We start from the raw sequence: 13,087 nt of genomic DNA on the forward strand, positions 1-13,087 counted from the left end.
AACAGCTCTGTGACTGGAACAGCTCCGTGTTGCCAGATTGGGCGGGTTTGTTCCAAATCAAGCGTCTTTTTTGAACACGTTGGACGGGTTGATGAAATGATTATGTGTTTATGATGTGTTTTTTTATCATACAAAAACGGTTTTCACGTGCATTTTCATCCGAGATGGCGGTTTGGGCTGCTTTCTATTGAGTAAAACGGGTTTCAAATTGTCTAAGGGGGATAACGACAGATCTGGCAACCTCCTCCGGCTTGACTGCGGAGACACCGCAGGAGGTGTGAATCACAGTGCTGCGGTGTTCCGGGCCAGAGCCGGACCGGAGCCGTTCTGTAGCCGAACCGCATCCAGTGTGCATGAGGGGTAAGCCTCTCCCAGCCACCTGGTCCGTGCCAGATCATTATCCTCTCTGGTCTGCTGTGCTGCTGCAGAAGCGCTCTCCTGCCCAGCACATCTCAGTGAGGGATTTTGCATCGACCTCGCCATGCCTTGACCTCACCTCGCCACGCCTTGACCTCGCCACGCCACCCCACGACCTTGCCATGACCTCACCTTAAGCCAACCTGCGGCACTGCAGCCAGGCTGCAGTCCCAGTGACTCTCTGCACCGAATAAACCTTTGCACACCTCATCTTGTCTCCGTCTCTGTGCTTGGGTCAAACGGCACTCCCACCATGACAGAACGATCCGGCCAGACCCCAGACCCAGCAGAGAGTCGCCCTGCCACACCCAAGGAACGCTTGGATGCTGTCGAGGGCTACCTGCATCATCTGGGACAACAGATGAGCGAGTGTATGTCCATGTTGAGTCAATTAGCAAAAGCGAAATCAGCCCCGGATGCATCTGCTCCGCCATCGGACCCCCACCCTCGGTGACCAGTGGAGCGGCCTTCGGCCAGCGTCGCATCATCTCTATCTCCTCTCCATCAAGGTATGGGGGAGAGGTTGGAGGAGCCAGTGGTTTTCTGCTTCAGTGTAAATTAGTTTTTGAACGGGCTCTGGAGGAGTTCCCCACTGATGCTTCCAAGATCTATTACTTGACTAATCTTCTTGACTCGCGTGCGCTAGCTTGGGCCCGAGCCATCATCGAGTGTGCCGCGTTAGCTAACTACTCCTTCTCTCATTTTTCATCTGAGTTTAAGAAGGCCTTCGACCACACTGAGGAGGAGGGGGATTTCTCCCGGCGGCTGCTGATAATGAGACCATGAGGTCGTTCCATCACGGATTACTTGGTGGACTTCCGGGTGTTGGCAGCCGCAAGCGGTTGGAATGACATAGCCCTGCGTGGCGTGTTCCTGTTTGGGCTACGTCTGGAGCTCCAGGCTGAACTGGTGCGCCGAGAGGATATAAGGACGCTGGATGACCTGATATCCCAAGCGGTTCGGCTGGACAACCGCACTCGGGAGGTCTGCCCTGGTAAGACGGTCTCAGCCCGCTCCAGCACTCACGGTTGAGCAGGATCCAGATGCCATGGAGGTTGGCCGTATCCAGCTAACCGGGCCGGAAAGCCAGCGGAGGGTGAGTCTGGGACTGTGTTTCTACTGTGAGGAGTCCGGCCATGTCCGGAACAGGTGTCCCAATTGGCCAAAAGACATGGCCCGCCAGTGAAAGTAGGGGCCTCCTGGCGAGTCAGGAGGACCAAAGTCCCCTTAAGAAGCTTTTGTTGCCTGTCACCTTGTCGTGGGGGTCAGTGGAGGTGCAATTCAAGGCTCTGGTGGACTCGGGAGCTGAAGGGAATTTCATCTCGGAGGGGCTGGCGCGGAGGCTGGGGGTTGACGTCGACGGGTATGCTCCAGCCAAATGAGTCCTCTGTGCTTCTGGAACCCAGGTTGGCATCGTCAAGTCCTGCACAATTCCTGTTACTCTGCTTTACCCGGTAACCACAGGGAGGAGATAAGTTTCCTTATTCTACCCCAGTCTATGGATGAGGTGATCCCCGGGTACCCCTGGCTGCAGCTCCACGACCCTCTCAGCTCCTGGACCGGCGGAAGGGTGATCTCCTGGAGTACTCGCTGCCTGGCCAACTGCCTCCGGTTGGCGGCCTGTTCTCAATCTCTGCCCATCCGTCAGCTCACCGTGGAGGCTGCTGATCTCTCCCTGGTGCCTCCGGTTTTCCGTGACCTGGCTCCTGTGTTCAGTAAAACCAAGGCCTTGTTTTTACCCCCTCACAGGCCCTACGACTGTGCCATTGAACTGGTGAAGGGGGCGACCTTGCCGTCGGGGAGACTTTACAGCCTGTCGGGTCCTGAGAGGGAGGCCATGGAGGCCTACATCAAGGATGCCCTGAAGGCCGGGATCATCCGACCCTCCTCGTCGCCTCTCGGGGCAGGCTTCTTCTTCGTCAGTAAGAAGGATGGCTCTCTTCGCCCGTGCATCTATTACAGGCAGCTCAACAACATCACGGTCATGGACAAATACTCGTTGCCGCTCGGCTTTCGAGCTGTTGCAGGGATCCACCATCTTTACCAAGCTGGACTTGCGCAATGCATACCACCTGGTCAGCATTCGTGAGGGGGACGAGTGGCTGACGGGATTCAAGACTCCGGTGGGGCACTTTGAGTACCTGGTCATGCCCTTCGGTCTCACCAATGCCCCAACAGTGTTCCAACGTCTGATTAATGATGTGTTGAGAGACTTCCTGAACACTTTTGTTTTTGTGTACATTGACGACATCCTGGTGTTCTTTAGATCTAAGGAGGACCATGTCAACCACGTCTGGCAGGTGCTACAGAGGCTCCTGGAAAACCAGCTGTATGTCAAGGCAGAGAAATGTGAATTCTTCTCTGTCTCCACTTCATACCTGGGGTTCACCATTGCGGAGGGCTCGATCCAGGCGGATCCAGCTAAGGTCAAGGCAGTGATGGACTGGCCTGTCCCCCTGAACCGCAAGCAACTGCAACGCCTCCTGGGCTTTGCAAACTTTTATAGGCACTTCATCAGAGGCTACAGCCAGGTGGCACGTCCCCTCACCCTGCTCACGTCCACAAAGTCCCGCTTCGCCTGGTCTGAGGAGGCTGGGAAGACCTTCGCCAGACTCAAGGAGCGCTTCGGCAGTGCCCCCATCCTGAGACAGGTGGACCCGGCCCAGCAACTCATTGTGGAGGTGGATGCTTCTGACGCTGGAGTCGGCGCTGTCCTTTCGCAAAGGTCATTGGACGACGGTAAGGTCCACCCCTGTGCTATTTTTTCGAAGCGCCTGTCTCCCGCAGAGAGGAACTACAGCGTGGGGGACCGGGAGCTGCTGGCGGTCAAGTTGGCCCTGGAGGAATGGCGGCACTGGCTGGAGGGGGCGAGGCAGCCGTTTGTGGTTTGGACTGACCACAAGACTTCCGGGTGAGTGGACGCTGGCGCGTCTTGCTGCCGCTGCTCTCCGGCACTTTTAATGTGTGTGTTTTTATATTAATGGACTGATTACACGGACTGGTCATTTCTCCTGGCCTATGGACAATTGACTTCACTTCTTTTTGAGTGTCATCAAACTCACTTTGAAGTGTCTCTCCTAATCACGTATTTTTTTGGTGCTTTCCGCCTCGGCAAACATTTGCCCACCTGTTGCCGTTCCACTCCCGGCACCGTCCCGTCATCATGTGGGCAAGCAATTTTTGTCTTTGGCTCACATGTGTGTGGCTGTTCCTGCTGTCCTGCCATCATCCTGTGACAGGATTATTTCAATACACCGCAGCAGAGCTCCACTGGATCCGCTCTCACCTGCCTCAGCCCCCGCCTCCTGTGCTGCACCAATTCCAGGACATCGCTCTTCCCCCACGCCGTAAATATATCCACCGTGGGTCTCGCAGGCACTTCCATCACGACGACTCTACAGCCATAAAATCCTTCTGGTCCACTTCTCGCCGTCGTCTCAAAACCACCAGGCGGACTGTCGATCACAGCGCGTTAGCCGGCTTAGCTCGGTCGGCTAACTCAGCTGTCAGGCACGACACTCCAGTCAACATCGGTCTGCTAAACATCCGCTCACTCACGAGCAAGGGACATCTCATCCAGGACATCCTCACCGACCGTAAGCTGGACTTTCTCTGCTTAACTGAAACTTGGCAACAGCCTAATGTTTACACTCAACTTAACGAATCTACTCCGCCTGGCTTTGTTTATGTCTGCCGTCCCCGTGGCAACGGACGCGGGGGTGGTATCGCGATACTTCACCGCGAGAAGTGGAAAGTTCTCCCCGTGTCCGTGCCCCCACTTACCTCATTTGAATGTCTGGCTTTTAAGTTGCCTGGTCCCGCTCCCACCTTAATTGCCACCGTTTACCGTCCCCCCAAGCCAAACTGTAACTTTTTAGATGAACTCTCCACCCTCCTCACCCACCTGTCTACCTTGTCCCCTAACGTCATCTTGCTAGGTGACTTCAATATACATATAGACAATACTAATCTCCCCCTCACCAAAGATTTTTTGTCATGTCTGGAGAGCTTTGATTTTGCTCAATTCACCAATTTCCCAACCCACAAAAAAGGACATTTTCTGGACTTAATCTGCTGTTCTGGCCTCGCTCCCTCCAACTTCACTGCCGATGAACTTCCTGTTACTGACCACCTCCTCCTCACCTTCAGTGCCACACTCTCCCTCTCCATCATCAAGCCCCCCCGTCTCATCTCTTTTCGGAATATAAAGGATGTCAACTGCGACACTCTTTCCACCAGCCTTCGTTCTGTCTCTATCCCGGACTCCCTCTCCAACCCTGAAGAACTAGTCATCCTCTACAATAACAGCCTTCAGGACATACTTAACTCTCTCGCCCCAGTCAAAACCCGTCAGGTCTCTTTCTCCTCCTCTGCCCCCTGGTTCACCCCTGAGCTCCGAGAGATGAAAGCCAGGGGTCGTCAACTTGAGCGTCTTCATAAAAAATCTGGTCTTACTATCCACAAGGACATGTACAATAACCATCTTCTTCTCTACAAGGACTCCATAACTCAAGCCAAAACCAGCTATTACTCCAGCCTCATCATCACCAACGATGGAAATTCAAAAACACTCTTCTCTCTGCTTAACAAAATTACCCAACCATCTAACTCCCTCCCACCCCATCTGTATTCCACTGACTCCTGTAACTCTATAATGCAGTTTTTCAATCGCAAAATCAGCAATATCCATCAGAATCTTTGCTCGATCGGACCATCGCCCTCCCCATCACCCCCTCTTCTCCACTCTCACTATTTTTCCAGTTTTCATCTCCCCAGTCCCCCCGAAATTGCTGATATAATCCTAAAATCAAAGCCCTCCACCTGCCAGCTTGATCCCCTCCCCACATCCCTGGTCAAATCCTGCCTCCCCTCTCTTCTCCCTCTCATATGCACCATCATCCATTCCTCACTCTCCTCTGGTGTTGTTCCTTCTTCATTTAAAACAGCATCTGTTACCCCCATGCTAAAGAAATTTGGTTCAGATCCCAACAATTTTAATAACCTCCGCCCCATTTCTCACTTACCTTTCATTTCTAAAATTCTGGAAAAAGCAGTCGCCAGCCAACTCCATTCTCATCTTTCCCTCAATAATCTTTACGAGCCCTTTCAATCTGGATTTCGCTCCCGCCACAGCACAGAAACAGCACTACTTAAAATCACCAATGATCTCCTCATGGCAGCTGATTCTGGTTCACTTTCTATCCTCATCCTCCTCGATCTGAGTGCGGCCTTTGACACCATCTCACACCCAATCCTCCTCCACAGACTGTCTTCCATCGGCATCACCCACACACCACTCAGCTGGTTTCACTCATATCTCAAGGGCCGCACTCAGTTCATTCAGCTTCAGTCATTTAAATCAGACCTCTCCCCAGTCACCACAGGTGTCCCCCAGGGCTCAGTCCTGGGGCCCCTCCTCTTCATCATTTACCTCCTCCCCCTTGGCAGTATTTTTCGCAAATTTAACATTCAGTTCCACTGCTTTGCGGACGACACCCAGCTCTACCTCTCTTGCAAGCCCAATTCCACGCTCCCACCCCCCTCCCTCATCTCCTGCCTTTCTGACATTAAGTCTTGGTTCACTGCAAATTTCCTCCAATTAAACAGCAATAAAACTGAAATCCTCCTAGTTGGCACTAAATCCACACTTGCTAAAGTTGACAGTTTTTCTCTCCCCATCGACAGCTCCTCGGTCTCCCCTTCCCCTCAGGTCAAGAGTCTGGGTGTCATCCTGGACAGCACTCTCTCCTTCCAGTCTCACATAAATTGCATTACTCGGTCTGCTTACTTTCACCTCCGCAATATCAATCACCTCCGTCCCTCCCTCACTCCTCACGCTGCCTCCATCCTTGTCCACAGCCTTGTAACCTCCCGTATCGATTATTGTAATGCTCTCCTTTTCGGCCTCCCACAGAAATCACTCCATAAACTTCAACTGTTCCAGAACTCAGCTGCTCGAATCATCTCAAAGACCCCTTCTCACCACCACATCACCCCCATTCTCCAGCACCTGCACTGGCTCCCGGTCAAGCATAGGATTCATTTCAAAATTCTACTGTTCACTTTTAAGGTCATCAATAACCTCGCACCCCCATATCTGTGTGACCTCCTCCACATCTCAACTTCAGTTCGCTCCCTCAGATCCTCCTCCTCCATCCACCTCACTGTGCCCCCTGCCCGCCTCAGCACCATGGGGAGCAGGGCCTTCAGCCGCTCTGCTCCCCAGCTCTGGAACTCTCTCCCCCCAGACCTCCGTAATCTGAACTCTCTGCCCCTCTTCAAGTCCAGACTTAAAACCCATCTGTTCAGATCTGCATACTCCACTTAGTTTTCTCCTACTATTCTCAGTTCCTTACCGACATTATTTGCTGTGTTGTTACTTATGATTTTATTTATCTATTATTATTATTGTTCCTCTGATTGTTGTTGTAACTCTGTAAAGTGTCCTTGAGTTCCTTGAAAGGCGCTTTGAAATAAAATGTATTATTATTATTATTAAGAACCTGGAATACCTCCGATCTGCTAGGTGGTTGAACTCTCGGCAGGCCAGGTGGGAGTTGTTTTTTGACCGCTTCTCGTTCTCCATCACTTATCGCCCAGGCTCCCGGAAAGTCAAGCCCGATGCCCTCTCTCGTCAATTCGCTGGTGAGGGAGAGAGGAGTAAGGAGACTACCATTATCCCGGTGGATTGTGTGATGGGGGCGTTGACCTGGCCCGTTATGGAGCGGGTGCAGGAGGCATTGGTGGGTGAGCCGGATCCTGGGGGAGGTCCAGCCAACAGGACGTACGTTCCATCCAAGGTCCGCGGTGAGGTGTTACACTGGCTTCACTTATCCAAACTCACCTGTCATCCCGGCGCCAATCAGGCCATGGAGACCGTCCTGCGCTGCGTGACGGTTTCCAATCCTGCGCTGTGGAGTGGCCTGCTTCCTTGGGTAGAGTACTCCCTCAATACGTCGGTGTCGGCGGCCACGGGTCGGTCCCCGTTCGAGGTGGCTCTGGGGTGCAACTGCTGCCCTTGCTGGAGAGGGAGGTTGCTGTCTCCTCGGTGGGATGGCACATCCGCCGATGCCAACGGGTCTAGCACCTCACCAGGGCCGCCCTTCGCCGGTCTTTGGAGGAAAATGCCAGGTGGGCAGATCGGAGGCATGCTCCAGCTCCGGACTATCAGGTGGGACAACAGGTCATGCTGTCGACTCGCAACATCCCCATTAAGTCTGATTCCAAGAAGCTGATGCCTCGGTTCATCGGTCCATTCTCCATCTCCCGGGTCATCAACAAGTCTGCGGTCAGGCTGTCCCTTCCCCCGTCGTTGCGGATCCATCCCACATTTCACGTGTCCCAGGTGAAGCCCCATCACTCCAGTAACCTCTGTCCCTCTCCTGCTGATCCTCCTCCACCAAGGTGGATCGATGGAGGGCTCACCTACACGGTGCACCGGATATCGGTTGTCCGACGTCCGGACAGGGGCTTCCAGTACCTGATTGACTGGGAGGGGTACGGACCAGGGGAACAGCAGTGGGTTCTGCGTTCCCGCATCCTGGACGGAGAGCTGGTGGCTCAGTTTCACCGAGACCATACCGAGAAGCCTGGTGGTCCACCAGGGGGCGTCCCTTGAGGGAGGGGTACTGTCAGGATTCTGCTCTGGCAGGCTAGGGGGCAGTCCCAGTCTCCCTGGGTCCTGCTGATTACTCATTACAGTCAGCTGGGGACTGCCACCCTGCCTGCCTATTTAAGCCTCTCCCAGCCACCTGGTCCGTGCCGGATCGTTATCCTCTCTGGTCTGCCGTGCTGCTGCAGAAGCGCTCTCCTGCCCAGCACATCTCAGTGAGGGATTTTGCCTCGACCTCGACCTCGCCAAGCCACACCACGCCACGCCTCGACCTTGCCACGACCTCGCCACGCCACCCCACGCCACCCCACGACCTTGCCATGACCTCACCTTAAGCCAACCTGCGGCACTGCAGCCGGGCTGCAGTCCTCGTGACTCTCTGCACCGAATAAACCTTTGCACACCTCATCTTGTCTCCGTCTCTGCGCTTGGGTCAAACGGCACTCCCACAATGACAACTTTTTGTCCCCTCCCTCTTTACCTTCAATCATGCTGTCTTTTTAGGGCTACCACTGTCTGGAGATCAGTCGCTGGGTGGTCTGTGGTCTGATTGGCTTCCTCACCGGCCTCATCGCCTGTTTTATAGACATTGCGGTAGAGCAGCTGGCGGGGATCAAATACCAAGTGGGTAAAGAAAGTATCCTAATATTTCAATATGTTACACCCTTCTGAGCACAAAGTGGCAGATTCTTACATGCAAATCATTCAGTTCAGATCATTTAGTTTTTCTTCATTAATCCTTACCTTCACAGAGTCATTATTGTGACTGGGTGGTTTTGTATTTGAGAAGATTCCCACACACTTGCAAGTCTGTGAACGCACTACACGCAGGCAGCATCTTCCATACCCTGATTAGTTATTAGGTACAGGTGTGCAACAAACAGGAGAAGCGCTGGGGAGGTCGTATGGCTGTGCTTGGGGTGTTAGAGCACTAAAGTTGTTGTGTGCCGGGGGTGAAGTCCTTTGCAGAGATGTGGGCTCTGATGAGGACTTAAGAGGCCGACGAAGTTTTTGTTGCTCGCTGAGTGGCTGGAGCTGACAATAGGAAAAAAAGGGAATAGCCACTTAGGCTCTATTATTCTCATTTGTTGTTTTAGGATTTAATAAATAAAATACTGTATGCTCTAACAGTCAAACAGAAAGCACTTTACCCCGCATTTCATGCCGCATAGACGCACAAGCCACTTTTAATGAACGCACAGCACTTGGCACTTAAGTATTTAGGATTTACAGTTTTGTTTGTTTACCCTTTGGATTTTGTTGCTAACTTTGGTTTGGTTAATTTGAGTTGTGTATTAATTTGATTTAGTATTTTGCTTTACTAATTTGAGTTTTTGTGTACTTCCTAATTAACTTTATAGTGCGAGCTATTCATTGTTGGTTTTAGAGTTTTGTGGAAATAAAAGAAATAGTTTTATTATTGTAAATAAGTCAATAAATTCATTGTAATTCACTATCTGCCTAACCCTAACCCTTTTTAACTAACTTTTTGTTAAAGTAAGACATACGCACTAGGTCTTTATTAATGCCTGTTATGCATGCTGGTCCTTTTTGCTGAACTTTAGAGTAAATGAGCTCCAATGCCTCTTGTACTTCTATTTGAGTGAGTTGTTTTTAAGGATGTGGACTTTAAAGCAGCTGAAATACATATAATGTGAAAAGCATGCAGATATATAAAGACTTAAGATCAAGAATCAAAGCTAATTTTGTTGTCATTTCGCAGGTGTTTGCTCACACACAGTCTCATCAGTATGCTTATTACATTTAAGTGAAAGATAATTTAGTAAAATCTCAAAATGTAAGAACAATAACCTTTTTTTGTCCTTTGCTTGAACCCTTTTACACTACATCTGCAAATCTTAGTGTGATAATCGGACTTCTCAGCATCAGATAATATGACAATAATGCTGCTTATCACTTTTCAGATCAGGTCATTTCAGCCATTTCAGTGTATCATGGACAGTTTTCAGCCTTGGACTTTGAGGACAACCTTCTTAACTCTGAGTCTTCACAGATATTGAAAAGTTTACAGAAGTGGGAGGACTGTCTATTTCTCTCATTCTGTGGGCTGTTCTCAACTCTGCCAATCCCCTGACGCTGGGGTTGTTCACTCTGACGTATTTCTTCCTGGCCTATTGGACCTGCGGCCTGTCAGTGTCCGCCGGAGTCTTCATCCCGTCCCTCCTCATCGGCGCGGCCTGGGACCGCGTTTTACTCAGAACATTGACTCAGCTGGCTCCATAACGCGCTCAACAGATTGTTGCACTGAAAGAAAAATAGAATTACCTTCATTCGGTGTTTTGATGAGCTTGAGTTCATGCCATTTAGAATTAAATTAAAAGTGTGATCTCTCATATATCGTGGAGAAATTAAAAGCCCAGCATTCATAAGGGAATTCCTGCTGTTTGTGTTTTCTTTGTGTCAGATCTGGGCGGATCCTGGTAAATATGCCTTGATTGGAGCTGCAGCTCAGTTAGGTGAGTAAAAACTTTGTCCAGTATTGTCTAAGCTTGCTTGTGTAACATTGTTCATATATTAGTGTTTTCTTTGAGTTATGAATATGGGAGATCCAGGTTCAAATCCTGGTTATGACTTTAAAAACTAGAATGACGTCCTGTGGAAACTTTCATTCGAGGGGAAGATGATTATAAGCTGTATCTGTTTTAACTTTTGATTGAGTAAGATTTGAGTGAAAACGGTCTGATCATAATAGGTGGCATCGTGAGAATGACCCTCAGTTTGACTGTCATCATGGTGGAGGCGACGGGGAACGTGACCTACGGCCTTCCCATCATGCTCGTCCTCATGACCGCAAAAATCGTCGGAGACTACTTTCAAGAGGTGTGTGTGAAGGAGCAGGGACGTGCTGCATTTTTGCTAATGTTAAACCACCGAACCTCACCACACATATCGAAACAGAAATCTTTGAAATCTGATGAAATCCAAGAAAGCCCCACACTGTCTCTGAAATGTTGCTTCACTGTACGCAGAAGGCGATTTACTGATGCATAAGCGAGTGTTCACTCTGAAGTGTTGATATAAATTGTCCGATTTTTCTTTTCTCACTCTCTCTAACTTGATGCATATTTGTATGGGTTATCTAATCATGGACTTTGAACATGGTTGGACGCCGGTGCTTCACTACAGAACTCACTTTCATTCTGGTCCTGGCATTGGGGCCGCTGTCGCAACAAGTTAATTCCTTTCTCAGATATATCATGCGATGAAAATGGTAATATATGTTTCTTTACTTGCTGTTCTTCCTTCAGGGCTTGTATGACATCCACATCAAGCTGCAGAGCGTTCCCTTCCTGCACTGGGAGGCTCCTGCCACCTCCCACTGGCTCACTGCCAGGTCGGTCCTGTCTGACTTGTTGACTGCGGGATTTTCATTCGAGCCTCATGACTTATGGCTAATGTGTAATTCAGTCCCGACTGGTTCGTCTGACTGAGATTCTTTGATCTTCTTTGTTATGTTCTTTTCATTGCGATCCAGAGAGGTGATGAGTTCTCCGGTCACCTGCTTGAACCGACTGGAGAAAGTCGGAACCATCGTGGACATACTGAGCAACACGTCGACCAATCACAATGGCTTCCCCGTGGTCGAGCTGGTTACAGAAAATGACGAGGGTGGCAATGTTGGTGCACCGCAAAATACAAACCTCAAAATGTGTCACAACACACTGATACACACTGTATGAAAAACAGTTTTTCTCTCTCCTACACAGCCGGCAAAACTCTGCGGCCTCATCCTCCGGTCTCAGCTCATCGTTCTGCTTAAGCACAAGGGAGCATCAGAGACGACTGTTTCTCTGCGTCTCCTCCGTGAGAAGCAGAGCGGATTCTTCAATGTGGCGAATCCAACAGAATCTGCCGCTCTAATCCTCCCTCGCTCCTGGCAGGTGTTTGTGGAGCTGGCCCGGTCTCGCCTGACTCACAGGAAGCTTCAGCTGAAAGACTTCAGGGACGCCTACCCCCGCTTCCCCCCGATCCAGAGCATCCACGTGTCTCAGGACGAGCGGGAGTGCATGATGGACCTGAGGGAGTTCATGAACCCGACGCCTTACACCGTACCGCAGGTAGAGACACTTCCCGGGGTTTGATTTTCACAGGGAGTTTAAAATGTTTCCCAAAACTCCCACATCAGTGTCAGTCAGTGAAGTTGTCGCTCTGTGTACAGGATACGTCTCTGCCTCGTGTGTTCAAGCTGTTCAGAGCCCTGGGACTCAGACACCTGGTGGTCGTGGATGACGAGAACAGGGTAGGCGTGGTTTTATTTTTTTTTTCTCCGCCCGTCACACGTCTGCCGCTGGATGTGATCCTGATGCATTTCTTCGTGACCCTTCAGGTGATCGGACTGGTCACCAGGAAAGATCTGGCCAGGTATCACCTGGGCAAACACGGACTGGAGGAGCTGCAGCTGGCTCAGACGTAGTCCGGAAACACAGACTGTGACCGCCCGATGCCTCACAAACTGTCCTTCACCAGCTATGCAGCCTCGCAGGACACCCCCAAGGTCCCAGAGGTCTCTGCTCTGCTCGCTCTGAGTGAGATTACTACTCCAAAAGGACCTCTATAACTTTTTACTATTATTGACCAGCTTACCTTAAAGTAATGGATTAGAGGGTCATGGTAGCTTTTACGACAGTTTTACAGACCTTCCCTTCATTTTCTTTTCGGCATGTAAAGCTAGGAATCCCTGAAAGTGAAATCCTCTTTTCCCAGTTGTTCAACAGAACAATTTCTGCCCTGTTTTTTTAATCATCAAGGCATTCACACACTGATTTGTCTTATTAACTCCAAACTTTCTTCTCACAGACTTGAAGTTAGCTCTCAGATGAAGTTGTGTAGCTGGATGCTATTGAAATGTTGTGATCAGCTTATTGTTATTAAATCAAGACCGCAGGGCTTTTCATCCTGCTACTGAACCACGACGGACACTTAAAGTTATTTTCTTTGAAAGGCAGATGCTGAGAGAATGTTTCTGACCAGTGGAGTTTCGTCCCCGTTTGTGTGTTTGTGTAGTTTTGCACTGTAAGAAGGTTATTTGTTGTTGCT

At 50.4% G+C, this 13,087-nt stretch overlaps 1 protein-coding gene across 1 annotated transcript; it reads left to right on the forward strand.

The window, feature by feature from the left end:
* The first annotated feature begins 670 nt into the window (after window positions 1-670).
* On the forward strand, window positions 671-12,784 carry LOC115386781 (uncharacterized). The gene is given in 16 exon segments (XM_030089248.1): window positions 671-788; window positions 1,250-1,411; window positions 1,567-1,780; window positions 1,882-2,424; window positions 2,426-3,328; window positions 3,868-4,013; window positions 6,128-6,268; window positions 7,970-7,980; window positions 10,455-10,506; window positions 10,743-10,870; window positions 11,299-11,384; window positions 11,526-11,667; window positions 11,758-11,817; window positions 11,932-12,108; window positions 12,210-12,290; window positions 12,378-12,784. Coding segments are annotated over 16 exon segments (3,051 nt in total). The 3' UTR covers window positions 12,465-12,784.
* Window positions 12,785-13,087: the final 303 nt, after the last annotated feature.

The sequence above is a fragment of the Salarias fasciatus genome, chromosome 4, assembly GCF_902148845.1.
Source record: "Salarias fasciatus chromosome 4, fSalaFa1.1, whole genome shotgun sequence".
NCBI lineage: Eukaryota > Metazoa > Chordata > Actinopteri > Blenniiformes > Blenniidae > Salarias > Salarias fasciatus.